At 41.1% G+C, this 19,703-nt stretch overlaps 1 protein-coding gene across 3 annotated transcripts in view; it reads left to right on the forward strand.

Annotated features, from left to right (window-relative positions):
* SUMF1 (sulfatase modifying factor 1) overlaps window positions 1-19,703 on the forward strand; it is an 85,379-nt gene that overhangs the window by 23,415 nt on the left and 42,261 nt on the right. For 2 of the 3 annotated variants that reach the window (XM_027775448.1, XM_027775449.1), the window contains exons 4-7: window positions 3,251-3,325; window positions 9,098-9,180; window positions 11,788-11,910; window positions 12,652-12,766. In XM_027775448.1, the coding sequence (XP_027631249.1) occupies window positions 3,251-3,325; window positions 9,098-9,180; window positions 11,788-11,910; window positions 12,652-12,766 (396 nt within the window). The remainder of the gene's footprint in view (window positions 1-3,250; window positions 3,326-9,097; window positions 9,181-11,787; window positions 11,911-12,651; window positions 12,767-19,703) is intronic. The other variant, XM_006157932.3, reaches the window with a different exon arrangement.

A 19,703-nucleotide genomic window follows, 5' to 3' on the forward strand; every position in this document is an offset into this window, starting at 1 on the left:
AGGGAAAGCATTGAATACCTGAGTGTGAAAGCTGAGTTTTTCTTCTCTCCCTGCCGAGCCTATGTTCATTTAACAGTTCTTGCAGAAAGTGGAAAGATGCACAGTATTGTTAAAAATACACAAATATTATCCCAGTCTCAGTGAAGCACACTGTTAGGACGCTGTGTTCCCTAGGCTGGAACCACATAGAAGGCCTGGGTTTGGTTCTCAGTCCAACCTAAAGGCTGAACATGATGGTGTTGTAATCCCAGTGACACAGAGAGGCTACAGCTAGAGGATAACAGCAGTGAGACCCTGTCTTTAAAAACAAAACAAAACAAACAAAAAAACAACCAAATATTTCCTCCACAATGAGCCGTAACCATAAGGAGAATCAGCAGTTACCATCTGGCCACTGGTGCAGAGCCTCCAACTGCAGGGTGAGATGGTATGTACCAGGCAGATAACCTGAGGCAGTTCTCTCTCTGGAGTGTACAGAACTTGTTCTTTGTGCTCGCTGCCCTAGGCTGAGATTGGCTGGTGTGGTAGCAGCCTCCTGATAAGCCATCACCTTAGCTGACTCTTTGTAGGTGCCTGTCTCTCACCATAGGCAGGAGGTAGATCACCTCAGCCCATGAGCCTGGGCTACCTTTGCAACAGATGTCTTCGTCTTCTTTTATTGTGATGCTCTGTGAGGGGGGACAATGCTCTTCTTTTTCATTCTCTTTTATAAAGTTTGTTTATTTCTTCCATGAACGAGAGAGACAGAGAAAGAACACCCCCAACAGGGTCTTGACACCAGAATCCACCTCTAGCCTCAGCCAACCCAAGATCATGGACACCAGTTTGCCTGGTGAACTCAGGGAGGTCTCTGGATATGAACTTTCCATGTGGGTCAGACTTGCAGAGCATACACCACAACCAGCCGTGTTTTGCTTCCTTTTATGTGTGATAGAAGGGATTTTACATGTTGTGGTTTACCTCCAAAACAACCTGTGTAGGAGAATTTCCTGTTCTTAGAATGCTATTTCTATCTTCTGTTTGACCCTTTTTTGAGAGCTCGTGAAGTGTGAAGAAATAGTATAAAAGCAATCAAATGGCATTCAGACTTTCTGCCAGTCCCCTGTTTTGTATAATTTAAGGAGCCTCCTTGTAAAGAGTTGTAATAAATTCTGTGGTTTCATCTGGGGTGCCATGATTTGTATTTATACTCAGTCCACTTTCCAGAGGGAAACTAGCTGTACCATCTGCTAATGTCGTGGGTTTTCTCAAATGATGATTTTTAGTGAGAGCTATCAAGACACACTCTTAGGTATAGTGACTTCTAGAAATTTAGGAGAAGCAAAAAATAAAAATGAAGATATTTAAAGCTATTTACTGTAGTGTTACCTATAATTGCAAAAATAAAAAAAAGCAGCAATAGGAAAACTTGAATATAATATGATTGGTTCAGTGTTAGGAGATTGTTTGGTAAATTATGGTACATTGACATGACAAAAATAGGGTGCAGTCACTAAAACTGATTATTGTGAAGTCTAGATAAAACACAGCATTAATGGCACAAAGAGGTGTGGTATTATCTGTTGAAGATATGTAGTTTTATCAACAGTACTAGGGAGAAATGTTCACCTGTTGAAATATCCATTTTCTAAGACAAATAATAATGTGATTGAATGTATGGAAGAAAACAAAATGAAAAAAAAGAGAAAAATAAAAGGAAAAAAATAAATAGAAAAGAAGAATATTTAATAAAATCACTGAAAATCATATAATTTGGAAAAACATTGTAAAAAATGAATATAAAAATGAAGTTTCTAACAGACTGGTGAATATAAATAATTATTAATGAACATTTATTTATTATTGCTTACTTTTGTTTTTCAATGGAAAACTGAATCTTAGCTCCATTTTAAAAAAAAATCTATAAAAATCTCTAGACCAGTAGTTGGTGTGATTGCTATGTTGCTGGACTCCCATGTAGTCGACCGTGGACCCTGTGGCTTAAACTCACACTGGGTGTGTGTGCGTGCATGCCCAAGATCCCAAAAGGAGAATGGAGGAGAAGGGATTGCAGCATGATTGTGGGATTGTGGGGGTTGATTTCTCGCTGTCTGTCTCTCTCTATCTTTCTGGCGAGTGCACGTGCCCTATAGGAAAAACCTCTTCAAAAAAATAAAAAATCTGGGACCAGTAGTTATTGTAATGGCTATGTCGCTGGACTCCCATGTAGTCGACCATGACTCGAGTCCTGGACCCGTGACTTAAACTCACACCAGGCACATATGCGTGCGTGCCCAAGACGCCGAGAGGAGAATGGAGGAGAAGGGATTTCAGTGTGGCCATCCCCCCCTGGGGGGTGATTTCTCACTTTCTGTCTCTCTGTCTCTCTCTGTCTTTCTGGCGAGTGCATGTGCCCTATAGCAAAAACCTCTCCAAAAAAAAAAAAAGATTATATCAGTTTACACTGTCACCTATTTGCCAATAAAAGTAAAAAAAGGAAAAAATTAGGAGTTTTTTTCTCTATTATGGAGTGCATGTGTGTCCATGTGTATGAGAGAGAGAGATGAAAGAGAGAGAGAGACGAACATCCGCCACAGTCTGGTCCCACGTGATTCCCCTTCCTCTAGTTCTCCAGTCCATCGGGTATTCATGCTCATGCTCAGCAGGTCTCAGCTGACCGGACCTGGGATTTGAACTGCAGTTCAGTGCGGGATCTGGCTTCTCTTGAGCAGCACATTAACTACTGTGCCCAGAGAACCAGCTCCCCAAGATTATTTTATATTTTTAGGGAGAATTTTACTATAGGGCACATGCACTTGCCAAAGAGACAGAAAGTGAGAAATCATCCCCCAAGGGAGATGCCATGCCACAGTCCCTTCTCTTCCATTCTCCTCTCAGGATCTTGGGCATGCACGCACATACTCACACCTGGCATTAAATTTTAAGCCGCCCAATCCAGGACTTGAACCACGGTCAACTACATGGGAGTTCAGTGATGTAACCATTACACCATCTGCTGGTCTACCCCCAACAAATTATTTTTAAATTATTATTAAATGCTTTTCTCTTATTTCTGTTGATGTTTTTAAAGGTCTAAATCAATTCTCTCTCCCATACTTGTACCAGTTTCAAGTGAAAGTGAGTAAACTATTAGATCCCTTTTAAAGGCTGTTTGAGCCATTTTTCTCATGTTGTCCACTGTGAGTGATTCTGTGTAGTTTCTACTTCTAAGGACAGGAAATGTTCAGAACCTACTGACTGTGTGTCTTAGGAATGCAGTGTATTACCACATGAGGAATTTCACGAGGAACTGAAGCACAATGTATTCAAAAATTTCGGATCTACGGTGAGTTTCATAAATATTTGTACCCCATTTGAAAAAGCATGCATTTTTCTCTCCCATGTAGTCTATTAAGTTGTCAAGGTATCTGATTTAGGATTTAATTTGAAATAAACTGTCAGACTTGATTCCCCATCTATTTTGATGATGAATTTCTTTTTACCCTGTATTCAAGCTTCATTCTCTGGCGTTCCATATTTCTATTGGGTACTGAAGAAGGAATTTTCCTCACTGTGCTTTCTTCATTCTGTTTAATTCCTTCAGTTGCTAGAGTCTCCTACGGTTTTATTTATACTTAATGAATTTGAACAGATCTGCAATTTCTCATTGTTCACTGGTGCCAATTGAAAAATTCTTCCAGGCTGTTTTTATAAGGGTAACTGTTATGTTTATACGACATTTCAAGATGCGTCCGTCTTTTTAATTTGCTTGTCTAAATGCATTTAATTTTTAAGAGAGCAGTTATAAAGTTGTGAACTTGACATCTTTACACTGGAATATGCGTAATTACACAGTGCTCTATCTTTTCTCTGGGCCGATTTTATTCCGAGCTGTGTGTGTGTATAACAAGCATAATTTACCACTTCAGGCAAAAAAATAAAGGCACCTTTGCTCTCTTCCCCTTCCTTTTCTTTAAGCAGTTACTACAAATCTGGTTATGTCCCCAGGGAGAGGTGGGAAAAGCTGTCTTTGCTGCCCAAGTCCATTTCTCAAGGGGCCGTCAATACTCACAGGGATCCTATTTACATTGTAATTGGTTGCTGGCTGGCCAGGACAGCTGTTTCAACTTAAACCAGAGACAGTTGCTATGGAGATGGTTGATTAGAAATAGGTCATGTTAAAGTCCTTTTTCCCCTGCACATTAGGGAATGCTGTAACTCTGGGAGCTGTCTCACTTGAGCAGACATTGTGTAGGTGGACAACCACATCTTCCCCCAATTTTTCCTTTTAGGACAAGGTTTATCATAAATGCTAACCCATTCATTGCTGCGTCTGCTCTGTAAACAACATACCTGAAGGTGATTCCTGTTAAATACAGGGAATTAGAGAGGACATAGTTTGCAGTTTCACCTTTAAATCCGGGTAATACATGACTTGGAAAAGTTGCTTATTTCATAAGTTTCTAAACATAGTGAAATAGCATTTATTTTCAAAACAGAACCAGGGGTAGAAGGACACCTTGTGTGTGTGTGTGTGTGTGTGTGTGTGTGTGTGTGTTTTATTTGCTAGAGGGTACATGCACTTGCAGGAGAGAGAGAGAGAGAGAGAGAGACACTCCTCAGGGCGGATAGTTATGACACAGTCCCTTCTGCATTCTCCTTTCGGGATTTGGTGCGTGCTTGCACACGTGTTCAGTGTGTTTCTCAAATACCTGGGTTCGAGACTCGATCTTTGTGGTCAGCCATATGGGATCCAGTTATCTTGACCACCAGTCCATTTGCTTTAAAAACAAAAAAACTTTTTTTTTTTTTAAGGTAGGATTTTTTTTTTTTGTCCAACTGAGTTTCGAGCTCGTAATCCTTCCACCACAGCCTCCTGAGTCACTGTCTTGCAGGTGCATGCCAGACTACCAGGCCTGTAGGTTGGTCCAGATATCACACTGGGGCCTCCCATGTAGTCCATCTGCAAAACACAGCATCTTGGTAGCACTCATGCTGCCAGTGTTGCTCCCTCACCCCAAAGTTTTTTTAAAACATTTAGAAACTGTGACACCTGGAAAACAAAGGCATCCGGTGACATTGGATGGGATTTGTGATAAGTTAAGCCAGGAAATATTGAGTTGTCGGAAAAATCATGATGCATTTTTTGCATAGAAAAATAAGTCATGCCTTTCCTGATGACCTAATATCTTGGCTTTCCTAGGGCAACTTGGGGAGGATGTATGAGGCTCTACCTATCTCACCAGTCCTCAGTCGTGGGGTGATTTCGGTTCTTTGGCTTTTTGTCGTTAGGTGTCAAAATGAGAAAACAGTCCTTACCCTGGATGTGCCCATTACAAGGGTGACTTTATGGTCTGTCCTACAGACAGAGGGGTATGTAGTTTGGCTCCCTTACAGGCACCCAAGCTTTGTCTGATTTTGGGGTTGATGAACGAGGGTTCTTCCTACTTTCTTTCTTTCTTTCTTTCTTTCTTTCTTTCTTTCTTTTTTCTTTTTTTTTTTTTTTTTTTTTTTTTTTTTGAGAGTTTTTTGCTATAGGTGCCTATGCTTGCCAGAAAGAAAGAGAAATAGAGAGACAGAGAGCTCCAGGGCCAGCTGGTCTTAAACTGTGCTTCTAAGAACTATATGTAAACATTTCAGAAGAGTAGGTTTTTTTTTTTTTCCACTTCTCTTCAGATTATTGTAATATGATGGGTAATTTGCTTCTCCTGGGGCATTTGGCAATGTCTAGAGACATTTTTGTGTGCCACAGTTGCAGTAAGGGAGGGCGAGGCAATAGGCATGTAGTAGGTAGAGGTCTTAGTTACTGGCAAACACCCTGCAATGGGCTGGGCCGCCCCTACACCAAGAAATTGTGTGGCCTAAATGTCAGTAGCGCTGTTGTCGAGGAAACTTGTCATAGGACGCACACTTATTTTAAAACGTGTACCGTTACTCCCCCATCCCTTTGGCTCGTTGAGTGAATGTATATTCTTCTAGACCTCTTCTGATTATACTAGCATACGTTCTTACAGATAGATTTTACGGAAGCAGAATCAAATACATAGTCTATAGGATATTATGTATATAGTTATACATCACACTGTATTTTGATAACTATGGGATATTCCTTAGTAAGGATGGATACCAAGGACAGTTGGGTTATTCTGTAATTTTTAATTAGAAATGGTAGTGTGTGTGTGTGTGTGTGTGTGTGTGTGTGTGTGTAGTAGGTTGTCAGGAAAGTCATGACTTTCCTGACAATCCAGTATATATCCTTGTTTATATGTTTCAGATCTTATTATTTTTATTTGTTTTCATTTTTTTTTCTTTTATATTTTTTGAGATATTTTTGCTATAGAGCTCGTACACTCCCTGGAGACACAGAGAGACAGAAAATGAGAAATCACTCCCTGCCTGGATGGCTATACTGCAATCCCTTCTCCATTTTCCTCTCAGGATTTTGGGCGTGTATGCACATGTGCCTGGCATGAGCCTTAAGCCACCGGGTCTGGGACGTGAACCTCAGTCAACTATGTGGGAGTCCAGCAACATAACCATTATGCCATCTGCTGATCCCCAGATCTTATTATTTTGGACAAAAAAACTAAGTGTGGCCATGGGTCAAGGACAGTGCTCTTGGGTATCCTTCCGTGTCCTCTGCCTACAGTCTGTCCTTTCTGTTTCACTGCACACATCTTAGATGGTGATCATCACATAGCTTCATGAGTTCAAGTCTTATTACTTGCAGTCTTTTTGGGTGGGTTGCTAGTGTAGTGGTGAAAGATTTCAGAAAAGAGAGTTACCAGGAGAAGTGAAAAATGGATGTCTGGAATGAGATAAGGGGTGTGTGTGTGTGTGTATGTGTGTGTGTGTGTGTGTGTGTGTGGTGGGAAGAGAATGGAATCAGTAACTGTTGGCCTAATGTGTGTTAATTGGTACCTGGAACCACTGCTTTGAATGTTAGACACATTTTTGAAGAGAAATGAGGTGAGTAGGTTTACACTTTGTTTCCCACTTTTTGCAATTAAAGAATTATATGTGAAATGAATAATTTTTAAAACTATCAATATATGGACTATCTTATATCATCCTCTGAGGATTTCTGTCACTTGTAGGTCCTCTGCAAGAATTAGGCTCAGTGTCTTGGCATACAGTAGGAGTTTTATAAAGATTCCTACCTAAACCAAGTTGAGGAAAAAAGGAGAGGAAAACAGAATGGAGTGACAGGCCACTGGAGCAGCTGCCCTGGGGGCTCCTGTTCCTAAGCCCACTACTTGGAAGCTCCCCTTTGAAGAAGGCGTGGGAAGCCCTGGACTTTGCCATGAAGGATTGATTGTATTTGACTGTCTGTGCACGTGTGCACTCCACAGTGTACAGTCATCAGAAATGCGTCTGTACACCCACCAAAAGCCACAAGCTAATTTAAAGATGCTCACAGAAGCTGCACTTCCTATAATAGCCTGAAACTCAAGAGTACTCCAATGCCCATTAGTAGTTGAATGGTAAACACACCTTTTTTTTTATTGTTAGATATTTCAGAACACAAAAGGGTATGAGAAGAAAGTCATGCCAATATCTACCACACTGATTTAACAAAGCTTAACCTGTTGCCCATATTTGTCTTTTATTTTTTACTTATTTATTTTTTTGCACCAGAACTTCTGGTGGTGGTGGGTGCTGCATATTTGGGATGGGATAGAGTTGGTAAATGATCTTAAGATCTTCCTGAAACATGGAGAATAGGATAACCTGAGCTTTTTGTGCACATCTTCCCTTGACATCAAGTGAATTACCTGTCGCTGGCTGTTAAACATCCAGCACTTGTGTAAACATCTTGGGGTTAGTTTCTGCAATGCAGCAGATGAAATGGAAAGAGGCCAGGCCTTCTGTCAACTCTCCTGCTCTCCTTGCAATGCTATGGTTTAAGACATAATGCCTTTTTTGTTGTTGTTGAAATATAAAAATATTGCCTTTTCCTTCAAATTGTGATGGAGATTCTGTGAATGTTTGGATTGTGTTGATGTGATAAAAAGAACAAGTAAGAAGGGGTTTGGTGTTTTCAGTGATTTGCTGTAATTGTTAGCTGGGATGCAAGCTCCTTGCACTTGCACTCACCCACACTCATTAGGATGCAAATGTTCACAGTGGATTGTCCTGGGGATAACCCTGAGTCTGCTCTAGTTTGTATGAGAAGAGTCACTTACAGACTTGTATTCTGTAGGTAGCATTGGCGACAGAGACAATTGTTTTCATTGGCTCTCCTCTTGTGACCGACTGTTACTGAGCCATGGTGATGGCTTGCTAATCATTCTCCTGAGTTGCTAAGGGCATTTTTCCTAAGCCCTTTATGTATATTTCTTCCTCCTAATAACCAGAGACGTAGATGCTGTTACTGTCTCTTCCTGTAAATGAGGAAGTCTCGGAAAGGTGAAATATCTTATTAAGGGTCACAGCATAAATGGCATGATCCAAATCTCTGACTCCAAAGCCTAGTGGTTAAGAACTATTTAATGAACGAGGACCACTTGCATGGTTATCTCAGTGAATAGAACTGTAAAGTAGAAGGTGAGTTTGTAATAAGAGCTTGCTGAGCCCTCTGCTTTCTTACTTGATTTGGCCGCGTCTGTATTCTGAGTTAGGTAAGGGAGCTGAGTCTACTTCCACTTCACTGATGAGGACTCTGGAAGGCCAGACAAATAGTGAACTTTCCCAGGGTCATAGAGCTAATGTTGGGCTGCACATTGAAGTAAGGCTTTTTGAAAACACACAGGTGTTTTTCTCTGTGCTTCAGCTTGATTCCTGGCCACCTTGGTTGACTGTCAGCCTCGTACCTCATTGTCAAGTGAATCCTGTTGCCCATATTTTAGATGGGAGCAATATCACTTGTCTCTCACTTGTTAGCAACTACAGAGGATTAGCTAGCTGTGCATCATTTTAAAATTATTGGAGAGACACACGCTATTTAAGAACATTTTATTCGGTCGCTTTGGCACTTTATGATATGAAATAATGCTATTTTTGTTAAAGATTTCTTTGGTAACCAGATGGAAGACGAAGACTTTAGTGGAGTTTCTGCTGCACGTACTGAGTCAAATGTTCCTCCAGCTAACATCAGCCTGTTCTGGGTTGCTTTGAGGTCGCAGCTGCTCCCTGGTGGTTACCTGTTAAAGGCGCTAACTGGAGACATCCAGAAGGGCCCGATTCTACTATCCTACACAGGTGAGGCTGGTCGAGTGTTCCCCAGGTGACATATTTCATCCCCAAACAAATAAATATTAAGTTCCTCCTAAGGAACTCAGTGGAGATCTTCATGTATAAAATGATGAGAACGACAAACCCTAAATGATTGAAATAAAACAGCAGGAAATAACATATGCCAAGACCCAAACACTGCATCTAGTTCTTCGAAGTCTCTCAGTGAGGATTCTCTCTCCTTTCTCATTTGGCCTGTGAAAGGCTCTTGCAGATGTTTTGCCCCTTTTGACAGGCCCATCACAAACCGCATGACACATTTAATGTTTATAATCTGTCCATTTACTCGCTCTCAGAGGTGGGTATGGGCAGGAAGACTGTCTTGGGGGAAGTAGTTGTGGCTTGCCAGGTGGCCACTGTAGAAACCCAGGCCTCAGGAATAAGATGTATGTGATCTTTGTCCTGGACTGACACACTTTGAAGCCACCATCTGACTGAAAACCACAGAGCTGCAAGTCGGTCAGGACGTCTCCAGGGTGGCAAGGAAATAATTATCTTAAGCAAAAATAGTAGCAGTTTACACACTGGGATTGAGAAAGGTTTTGGTTAGGACTTAGCATCTCAAGAAAGCTGCCCTCCTAACCTAATTTTTTCATGACATTTTTCAGCCTCTAATTTTAATAATATTTTTAATAATAGAGACTGAAAAATGCCCTTACTTCAGGGAACTGGGAGTACATGACTTTAGCTTTAGGGATATGGCCCCTTGACAAATGTCAGAAATATATATATATATATTTTTAAGGTTTTGCTATATGACATGTGTGCTCATCAGAGAGACAGCAAGAGGGAAAGTGAGAAATCACTCCCTGGGGAGGATAGCTGCACTGCAGTCCCTTCTCCATTCTCCTCTCGGGATTTGGGGTACACACGCACATGCACCCCGTGCGATTTTCAAGTCACCAGGTTCAGGACTTGAACTGTAGCTGGCCATTTGGGAGTCCAGAGCTTTAACCACCACGCCCCCTGCTGGAAATCCTTTAAAACCCATGTTGACAAACTCTGTGCTGGAAATAGACTGAGGTGGAAAGTCATAGGTTCTTGGGCACCCAGGAGGAGTAAGTCTCTTAGTCCACAATTAATATCTTTCTTGAACTTAATAGTAGAAGGAAAAGCTAACGGAGGAAGGAAAACCCAAAAGGAGACATAGTGAACATTGGCTGAGTCAGTCTTTTGAGAAAAGCACATCTCTTATCAGTGGTGGAAGTAGTGAATGGCACATAGTAGGTACTCAGTAAATGTTCATTGAAAGAATTTTAAAAAGTTGTGATGTAATTGCTGTAGGAAATGCAAAGATATACAGGGCAGGGTATCTTCAAAACGTTTATGAAAAATGCATATCATGAGAAAACCTATGCCTGGATTTCAAAATATTTTTGTACTAAAATAAACTCATACTTTAATTCTCTTTTCCATGAGCTTTTTATTGTTCCTGCATACAAGGAATGGACTAAGAATGTGTAGTATTCTTTAAAAAAAGAGTGAGCAAGGGATGAAGTCAAAACTAGTACTGGGGGGAACCAGCAGTTAGCGTAATGGCTATGTCGCTGGATTCCCACGTAGTCGACCGCCATTCGTGTCCCGGACCCGGTGGCTTAAACTCACGCTGGGCGCGTGTGCGTGCGTGCCCAAGATCCCGAGAGGAGAATGGAGGAGAAGGGATTGTGGCGTGACCATCCCCCCAGGGGGTGATTTCTCGCTTTCTGTCTGTCTATCTCTCTCTGTCTGTCTGGCGAGCGCATGCGCCCTATAGCAAAAATCCCCCCCCCAAAAAAAAAAAAAACAAAAAAACTAGTACTGGGAAGTATTTGTGTCCCCTTGTTCTCAAACTTTTTTTTTTTTCCTAAAAGAAATCCCTACTCTCATTAGGAAAAAATAAAGACTAACTTGGGATTCTCTGGAGTGAGGCAAGGATAGTTGGCTAATCTGTAGTGGAAAAGGAGAAAGATGCAAAGGTTAAAGCCAGTGCCACAGGTGGGCTTTTCTGGAAACAGAGGCTGAGATAGGATGGAGCTTTCAGTGTATTTGTTAGGGACTCACATCTGTGGCTTAGCGGGGGGCAGCAGCACGCCTGGGAGAGACGTCAGAACCACACATTGCAGGCCCTGCAGATTTCCAGCCAGCACATGGCAGGGGGCCCGTGGAGTTGAGCCAGGTGGGCTGAGTGGCTAGGCCTTCATGCCCCAGCCATGGTCAGCCAGTGCTGGCCATGAGGTGGCTCTCAAAGCCCTACAGAAGTCTGAAGGAACTGGAAGCCTCTGCTGATGGCATTCCTAGAAGCCAGAGCATTTCTCTGCTGTACACGCTGATGAAACGCTGTGGGCATCCCACCCTGCAAAGTGAAGAAATGTTCTGGGTCTGGCTCCATGAGGAGTAATAATCTACTTGGGAGTCTAGAATGTCAGAAACCTATAGTGGAAGATGACAGATACGGCGTGGTTGGGGCTTGAATTCAACACCAGGACTATCTCAGTTGTCATGGATTAAACCGAGGCTAATTTGGGATTTTTCTCCAAAGCCGGTTCCTCTTTCTTATTTTGGTTGGTGCTACTCTCTGCTCTCGCTTCTCCCCAGGGCAGATCATCCAGTTCTCCACGTCTCCTGGAACGATGCGGTTGCCTACTGCACGTGGGCGGGAAAGCGGTTGCCCACAGAAGCTGAGTGGGAATACAGCTGTCGAGGAGGCCTACAAAATAGGTACTGTGAGAGTCTTGTCTTGACTAGCAACGTGTTGACTTTTCTCTAATTCTAGGGAACTTGCCCCGGTTAGAAAGTTGATTTTTAAAAAACTCTTGTTCTTACTGAGTTTTCTTTGTCTTCCTGAGAATACTTTTCACTTCCCAAAGCCAAGTGTGTGGCCAGTGGGCTCCCCATCATCCCACATTGAGTTCTAGAATTCTCCCCCAACCCCGTATGTTACATATTATTCCTCAGAACGGCTTGGCAGGCTGCCTTGCTTTCAGCATTTTCTTATTTTAGGCATCTCCTGGAGCAGTGGTATTTCTCTACTTCTAGAGCTATGAGGCAGAAAACTCACGTTTAGGTCACATTTTCTAGGAAAGGCTCCTTAAAATAGCCAAGGCTTTACCAAAAAAAAAAAAAAAAAGAAGTCTGGCATGACGGTGCCTGATCATGCTACCTTTTAAGTTCAGAACGATGCTGACGTTCCCAGCATTCTGTAAGTCCTTCCAGTTACGAAATTTATTTCAGGCCTCCTAAGTGCTCAAGAGAGACTGAGGTTGTTATTCCCTGATATGAACTGTTACAGAAAATTCTTGAAAAAATCCTGGCGCACAGCTTTATTTATGTAGCAAGAGGAAAGCTCACTCAGAACAAGCGAGCCATGCTCTCTCTGTCTTTCATCGTGTTCCTCCTCTCCACTTTCATCCAGAAGGCTGTACCTGTTTGACAGGCTGATGCCTGTGTCTCTTCTGACAGACTTTTCCCCTGGGGCAACAAACTGCAGCCGAGAGGCCAGCATTATGCCAACATTTGGCAGGGCGAGTTTCCTGTGACCAACACTGCAGAGGACGGCTTCCAAGGCACCGCACCTGTGAGTAGAGAGGCTTCTGAAGGAGGCAGGACCTGCAGGGAGCTGCGGCCTGTAGAGTTGGGGCCAGCGCATTGCTTGCTGCCTGACACCACGTGGCCCCTGTCAGGCACTCATCCACTGGAGCACGTAGCAAACTAGTCACTACTTATGCATTCTTTTTTTGGAGAGGTTTTTGCTATAGGGCGCATGCACTCGCCAGAAAGACAGAGAAAGATAGAGAGACAGAAAGCGAGAAATCACGCCCAGGGGGATGGCTACGCTGCAATCCCTTCTCCTCTATTCTCCTCTTAGGATCTTGGGCACACGCGCACACGTGCCTGTTTAAGCCACTGGGTCTGGGACTCAAACCGCAGTCGACTACATAGGAGTCCAGCGACATAGCAATTGCGCCAACTGCTGTTCCCTCATGCATTCTTTTTTGTAATGTACCTTTCTGTCTGACTCCATAATATTTATTGTAGGAAATTTGGAAATGTAAGAAACAAAGGAGCAAGTTAAACTGACCTGGATTTCTGCCCCCCACTTTGGTGTGTTTCCTCCCGTTTGTTCTCTGTGTTAAAGATACTAATAATGGCTAGTAATGATCAAGTGCTTGCAGTGTGCCAGGCATCATTTGCATGATGTCCTGCTGATTCATCTCTGTAAGGTAGGTAGTATTATCCCCATTTCCCAGGTGAGCATTCTGAGGCACAAAGAGGTTCACTCTTTTGCCCAAGGTTACGCAACTGGCGAATGGCACAGCTGGGATTCGAACCAGGTTGTTTTGTTTCCAAAGCCCATGCTCTTAACCATATATTCAGCATATGTGTTTCTGGTGTGTATGTATCATATGTTATTTACATATTGTACTTGAGTCACACTGGAATAATATTTAAATCCTACTATTTTTCCTGCTTACTATCAAGAACATTTTCTCTGTTACTAACAGTACATCCCAAACCCATTGTCTTTTAGCAGCTGGATGACCTGTCTTGAGTAAAGTGAATTTATTTACTTCTGGTTGTTGTAAATTTAGGTTAATTTTGTTTTTGCTAAACAATACAACAATGAACATTTTGTATGTAAATATAAAGCTGTCTCTGATGATTTTTTTTGGAGAGGTTTTTGCTATAGGGTGCATGTGCTCTCCAGAAAGACAGAGAGAGACAGAGAGACAGAAAGTGAGAAATCACCCCTCAGGGGGGATGGCCACACCGCAATCCCTTCTCCTCTATTCTCCTCTCGGAATCTTGGGCACGCACGCACACACACCCTGTGTGAGTTTAAGCCATTGGGTCCGGGACTGGAACCATGGTCGACTACACGGGAGTTCAGCGACATAGCCTTTACACTAACTGCTGGTCCCATCTCTGATAATTTTTTAAGGATAGATTCTCAGTGAAATTGATGAGTCAAAGGTTAGAAAAGTTTTTGGTGAAAAGTTCAGATAGCGGCCAAATTATTACCCAGAATACCTATGGCATGCTTCCCTCTATAGGTATAGAAGAGTTCCTTTCTCACTTATTCTTTTGCTGGAATGATCATGCGCTTATGAAGCCATGTTAAAAAAGTATCTTAGCCTGTTCATGCAGCTATAACAAAATAACACACATAGGTGGTTTATAAGCAACAGGAAGTTATTTCTCATAGTGTGGAGACTGGGAAGTCCTAACTCAAAACTCTGGCTGGATTGGTGTTTGTTGCTTTCTCTGGAAGGGATGGATACTCTTATTACATGGCAGAAGATGCAAGTTGTGAGAGAGCACTCCCTTCAACCTCGAGCACTGTTGTAAGGGTGCTCATTCCTTTTATGGGAGTAGAACCCCCATGACTTCATCATATCCAGAAGGCCCAACTCCTAATACTGTTGCATTGGGTATTAAATCTCTGTATGAATTTGGAGGGGACACTATCATTCAAACCATAGCAAAAATATTTTCATTTTCTCTTAATATAGTAAGGAAAGAAATCTTGTAGTGGGAAGATAGTCCTTTTCTGAGATTGTTGTTACAGAAAATCGTTTTCTTTCAACAATCTTTCAAACAGTTGTCACTTTTTAAAATACTTGCATTTTTGTTACACTAAAAATAGTTCTTTCAAAATTTATTTTTAAGTGTGACACAGATACATTATTTGGAACACAACCAAATGACTCTACAATTTCTACTGAAAACCTAAACAAATGAGAAAGACCAAGGGATTTTTGGAATCGATAAAGAGCAAGGAGGCACTTAACCTACCAGAAAAAATTATTTTGAGCAATTTTGGGAGCACAATTAATGTAAAAGATACATAACATGAAAATATTTAGCACTGGGACCAGCAGATAGTGTAATGGTTATGTCACTGGACTTCCACATAGTCGGCTGTGGTATGAATCCCGGACCTGGTGGCTTAAAACTCACACCAGCTGTGTGTGCATGCATATGCAAAATCCCAAGAGGAGAATGGGGGGATTGCTATGTGGTCATCCCTCATGGGGAGGTGATTTCTCTCTGTCTTTCCCTCCGTCTCTCTGGCAAGTGCATGTGTACTATAGCAAAAATTTCTCTTAAAAAAAAAAGAAAAGGGGGGCCGGCAGGTGGTGTGGAGATTAAGGGTGCTGGACTCCCACATGACCATCCACAGTTCAAGTCCCGGACCTGGCGGCTTGCTTTCTCACTTTCCTTCTCTCTCTCACTCTGTCTCTCTCTGGTCAAATTAAAATAAATAAATAAAGTTAGAATAAAATAATTCTTTAAAAAAGAAAAGAAAATATTTAGCAATTAAATAAGTATATGAGTGCATATGTATATATGTATAAAATTCCACATAGGTGAGTTACATAGGTGAGTTACATTTATAATAAACCAACCCAAACCTATGGGAAATGGGTTTCTGGTTTTTTTTTTTTTTTTTTTTTTTTTTTGGGGGTTTTTTTTTTGTGGGGGGGGCGGTCACAATATAGGGCGTGTGCGCTCACCACAGAGATAGAGAGACAGAGAGTGAGAAATCACTCCCCAGGGGGATGGCCACGCCACAATCCCTTCTCCTCCATTCTCCTCTCGGGATCTTGGGCACACGCGCCTGGTGTGAGTTTAAGCCACCGGGTCTGGGACTTGAACTGTGGTCGACTACATGAGAGTCCAGTGACATAGCCATTATGACAACTGCTGGTCCTGGGTTTCTGTTTTTGAAACAATGGATATATTACTTAATAGAGACTCAATGCCTAGTCAAACCATTTGATAGTTAGATCCTCTGAAATGTCTTTCAGGGTAGCTGCAGTTTTCTCAGGCACATAGTTGTGTTTAGTAGTGAGCAATTCGAGGTCTGGGGAGGAAATGATCTCAGCCTTCTTGAGTAGAATGGGTAAGAAGCTAGGCTATATGGAGCTGAGTGTGGAATGAGGGTTCCTAGTGAGTCATGCTTGGTCAGAAGTGCTGCAGGACGAACAGAATATTGGTATAGGTGCCTGACAGAGATGCTCATCAGACCCCAGGGAAGATGTTGGTTGTTACAGACAGCAGGAAAGTGGTCATTGAAGTCAGATCTGCTAAGTGTGTGTAGCAACTCACCTGTGGATAGACCTGACTCTGAAAGTAGATGGCACTGGAGCTTAGGACCCATAACTGGCCTTCTCTGCCAGTGAACACATGAGAGACTGGCAGGAGAAGGGCTTTGGCAGCCTGGCCCCACATCATGGATATCATGTTACAACAAGCAGACACATGAAGTAAACCATGACGCCTAGGGTGTGGGCCTACTGGACTGTAGATGCACATCTCTGTTGTTATAGTAGCATGAATTCAAATGAGAGCTTTGAAGGCCAAAGTGTAGAACACTCATGTGATCAGCAATTGAATAGGGTCATTTGGTTCCTGAAGGGTGAGCTCCATTCCACAGGGACAGGTGATGGCCTCTGTTGTCCTCATTTGGACAAACCAATCATAAATATTCATATTTCTGATGAACCAGACCAATGATCTAAGCATATAACAGTTTAGTAAAAAGTACCATGGTAAGAAGGTTTGGGCCGTAATCCTGACAGTCCCGAACACTATAATCCTGAATGTTGAAATCCCAAAAGATCCAAATCCTTGAAGTCTAAAAATCCATAACACCGTAAGTCTTGAAAAATTGCAATTCTGAAAGATTAAAATCCTTAATATTGAAATCCTAAAAGCTGACATCCCTGTATAAATTGTGTATAAACTATGTGATGACCTTTAGAAACTTCTAATTCATTTTATGTACTTTTTGCAAATTTGACTCTACAAAAGCACACTATCACTTTGGGTCTAAATATTCATTTGTTCACAAAAATGTTGACATTTTTTCAGTAAATGAAGAGATGTCCTTTCTGTACATCTGCATTCGTGAAAGATAAAATTTCTTGAGTTCTCAGCTCACTGAGTAACTACATACGTGGTAGTGATCCATTGTGGTTTTTGATCAACCTTGTCAAAAAGACTTGGGTTGTCCATCACAGTATTTCATATCATTGCTTTTATAAACTTGTGTGCACACAATTACCAACCATACTGATATGTGCTCATGCATTTTGCTTTTTGACCTGTTTCTTTATGAATACAGCTTATAACTGTTAGACCTGTGGAACTGGTGTTAGGATGTCTGTTTATGCTTGTAAAAATATGTATGATATTTTTGCCTGTTTTATTGTGAAAAGCAACCTATGAGGTGTTCTGTCATCTTACATACATCTCAAAAATGTCTTAAAAGTATAAATTAATGTCTATCGCATAATTTTTTAAAATTATTTTTTCCAGAATTGTATTTTTGAGATCTTGGATTTTCAGAATTATAGATGTTAGGGATCTTAGACTTTAGAGATTTGGGATGTCAGCTCTTAGGATTATGGCCTTCAAGATTGAGTCTTTCAGGATTATGATCAGCCCCAATGATAAAGCTGTGTTGGACAGTTATGCATTTCTTATAGCACTTGCTGCCAGAGAATTTCAAAGTTCAGTGTGAAATGAGGATACTCTACAGATGTTTACAGTTTGAACACTTGATTGGGAGTTCAGCAGATATCTATGCAGCTTACTGAAGAATTTGCCATAGAAGTTACTAAAATAAAATTAGAACAGTTGGGACCAGCAGTTAGTGTAATAGCTATGTCGCTGGACTGCCATGTAGTTGACCACGGTTCGAGTCCCGGACCTGGTGGCTTAAACTCATGCCGGTCGCGTGTGCGTGAGTACCCAAGATCCCGAGAGGAGAATGGAGGAGAAGGGATTGTGGCATGGCCATCCTCCCTTAGGAGTGATTTCTTGCTTTCTGTTTTTCTGTCTCTCTGTCTTTCCAGCAAGCATACGCACCCTATAGCAAAAACCTCTCAAAAAAAAAAAAAAAATTAGAACAGTTACAGGAGCCCTGAAGAAGCCAATTTAAGAAATAGGACTCAGGAAGCAAGCCAGAGGGAGGTGACTTTTACCTGTTTGGTATGAGACCTAATGAGATCTCTATCTTTGGATTGAGACTATTTACACATAGAACTATCTCGTGTAATACTGTCTCACCTGATTGTTTATACATTTTATTGTCTTAGATCTGACTTTAAATGGAGCAAGCTATTCTGGTCACCCTGAGCCTAAAGAATTGAGTTGATATTTTGCTGGTAGGTGTTACACAAGTATTAGTTGGTTCTGGTTTTAATGCCTATTGGTTCATTCACCTGAATCTAAGTGTGCAGGAAGTATTTCTCAGGTACATTTGTTTGCTTTTAAGCTTCCTGGGAAGAAGCTATGATCACTATGATTAGTTTAACAAAAATCAATGGAAATTTTTATCTTACTTAATGGCATACTCACCTACAGTAATTTTATTTATTTATTTGTTTATTTTAAATTTTTTTACATTAATTCACTATACATCATTACAGTATACAAAATGAATTTTCCATCCAAAATACACTGTCTATTGGCGCAATCAATCACATCAACATACATGTTATCAACAAATAATTTTCCATTTCTTATGTCCTGTATATTTTGCCTTTTTTTTTTTTTTTTTGCCATCCTTGATTCCCTATCCCTACCCCTCCTCCCACATTGTCTCTGGTATCCATGGTTGCTTTCTATACCTTCCCCCCCCATTTAATTGATTTGCTAATGAACTTAATTTGTCTAAATACTTGCAATAGCAAGCACAGCTGATATATACATACACATGAATCCATGTCTGACTTTAGGCATAAACCTCAGTGAGTAGAATGAACATACTATGAAATAGTACCTAGTTGGGGCTATATAGCTTACTGTGGTCATCAAATACAGTTTTTTTTTTTTTTAAATTTCTATAACAGTTTTAGTGGTTTTCTTTTCTTCTGAAATTTTTTTTATTAATTTACATTAAATCCCTGAGCATCATCACAACATACTAAATGTGGTTTCCCATCTAGAATAAACTGCATAGTGGCTTAATCATGCATGTTATCATCAATAAAATTCCATTTCTACTTTCATATATATGTTTTTTACCCCATGTCTGACCCTCTGCCCTATTCCACTCGCTTATTACACTATCTCTGCTGTCTATAGTTATCTTCAATTCCTTTTCCCCCAACATTTTGTTGATCAAACGATATCATAGGTAATCTAACTACTTTCAATAGCAAGTTCAGCTGGTGGTTTCAAGAAAAGCAGTTTTGACCTGGTAAGGATATTTCCTTGAAATTTAAAGCCTAGAAACAGGTTAGTATTCTGTTCTAATAGTAGGTACGTGAATCTACTGACAGCTCAAGACAGGACAAAAATCCTTAAAACCGGACAACAAATTTTAGAAGAAAAGCTGCAATACTTTAGTCAAGTCACAGAATGCTGTTTCATCAGTTCAGTCTCGTACTTAATCTTTCTTCTGTTTCTGTTGAGGTACGATCTTCCAGCTTGAACTCTGGAATATAATACTTAACTCCAGACTTTGTCCCTACAATTAAGTTGCCCATTTTCTTAGTTTT

This window comes from Tupaia chinensis, unplaced genomic scaffold (genome assembly GCF_000334495.1).
Source record: "Tupaia chinensis unplaced genomic scaffold, TupChi_1.0 Scaffold000565_1, whole genome shotgun sequence".
NCBI lineage: Eukaryota > Metazoa > Chordata > Mammalia > Scandentia > Tupaiidae > Tupaia > Tupaia belangeri.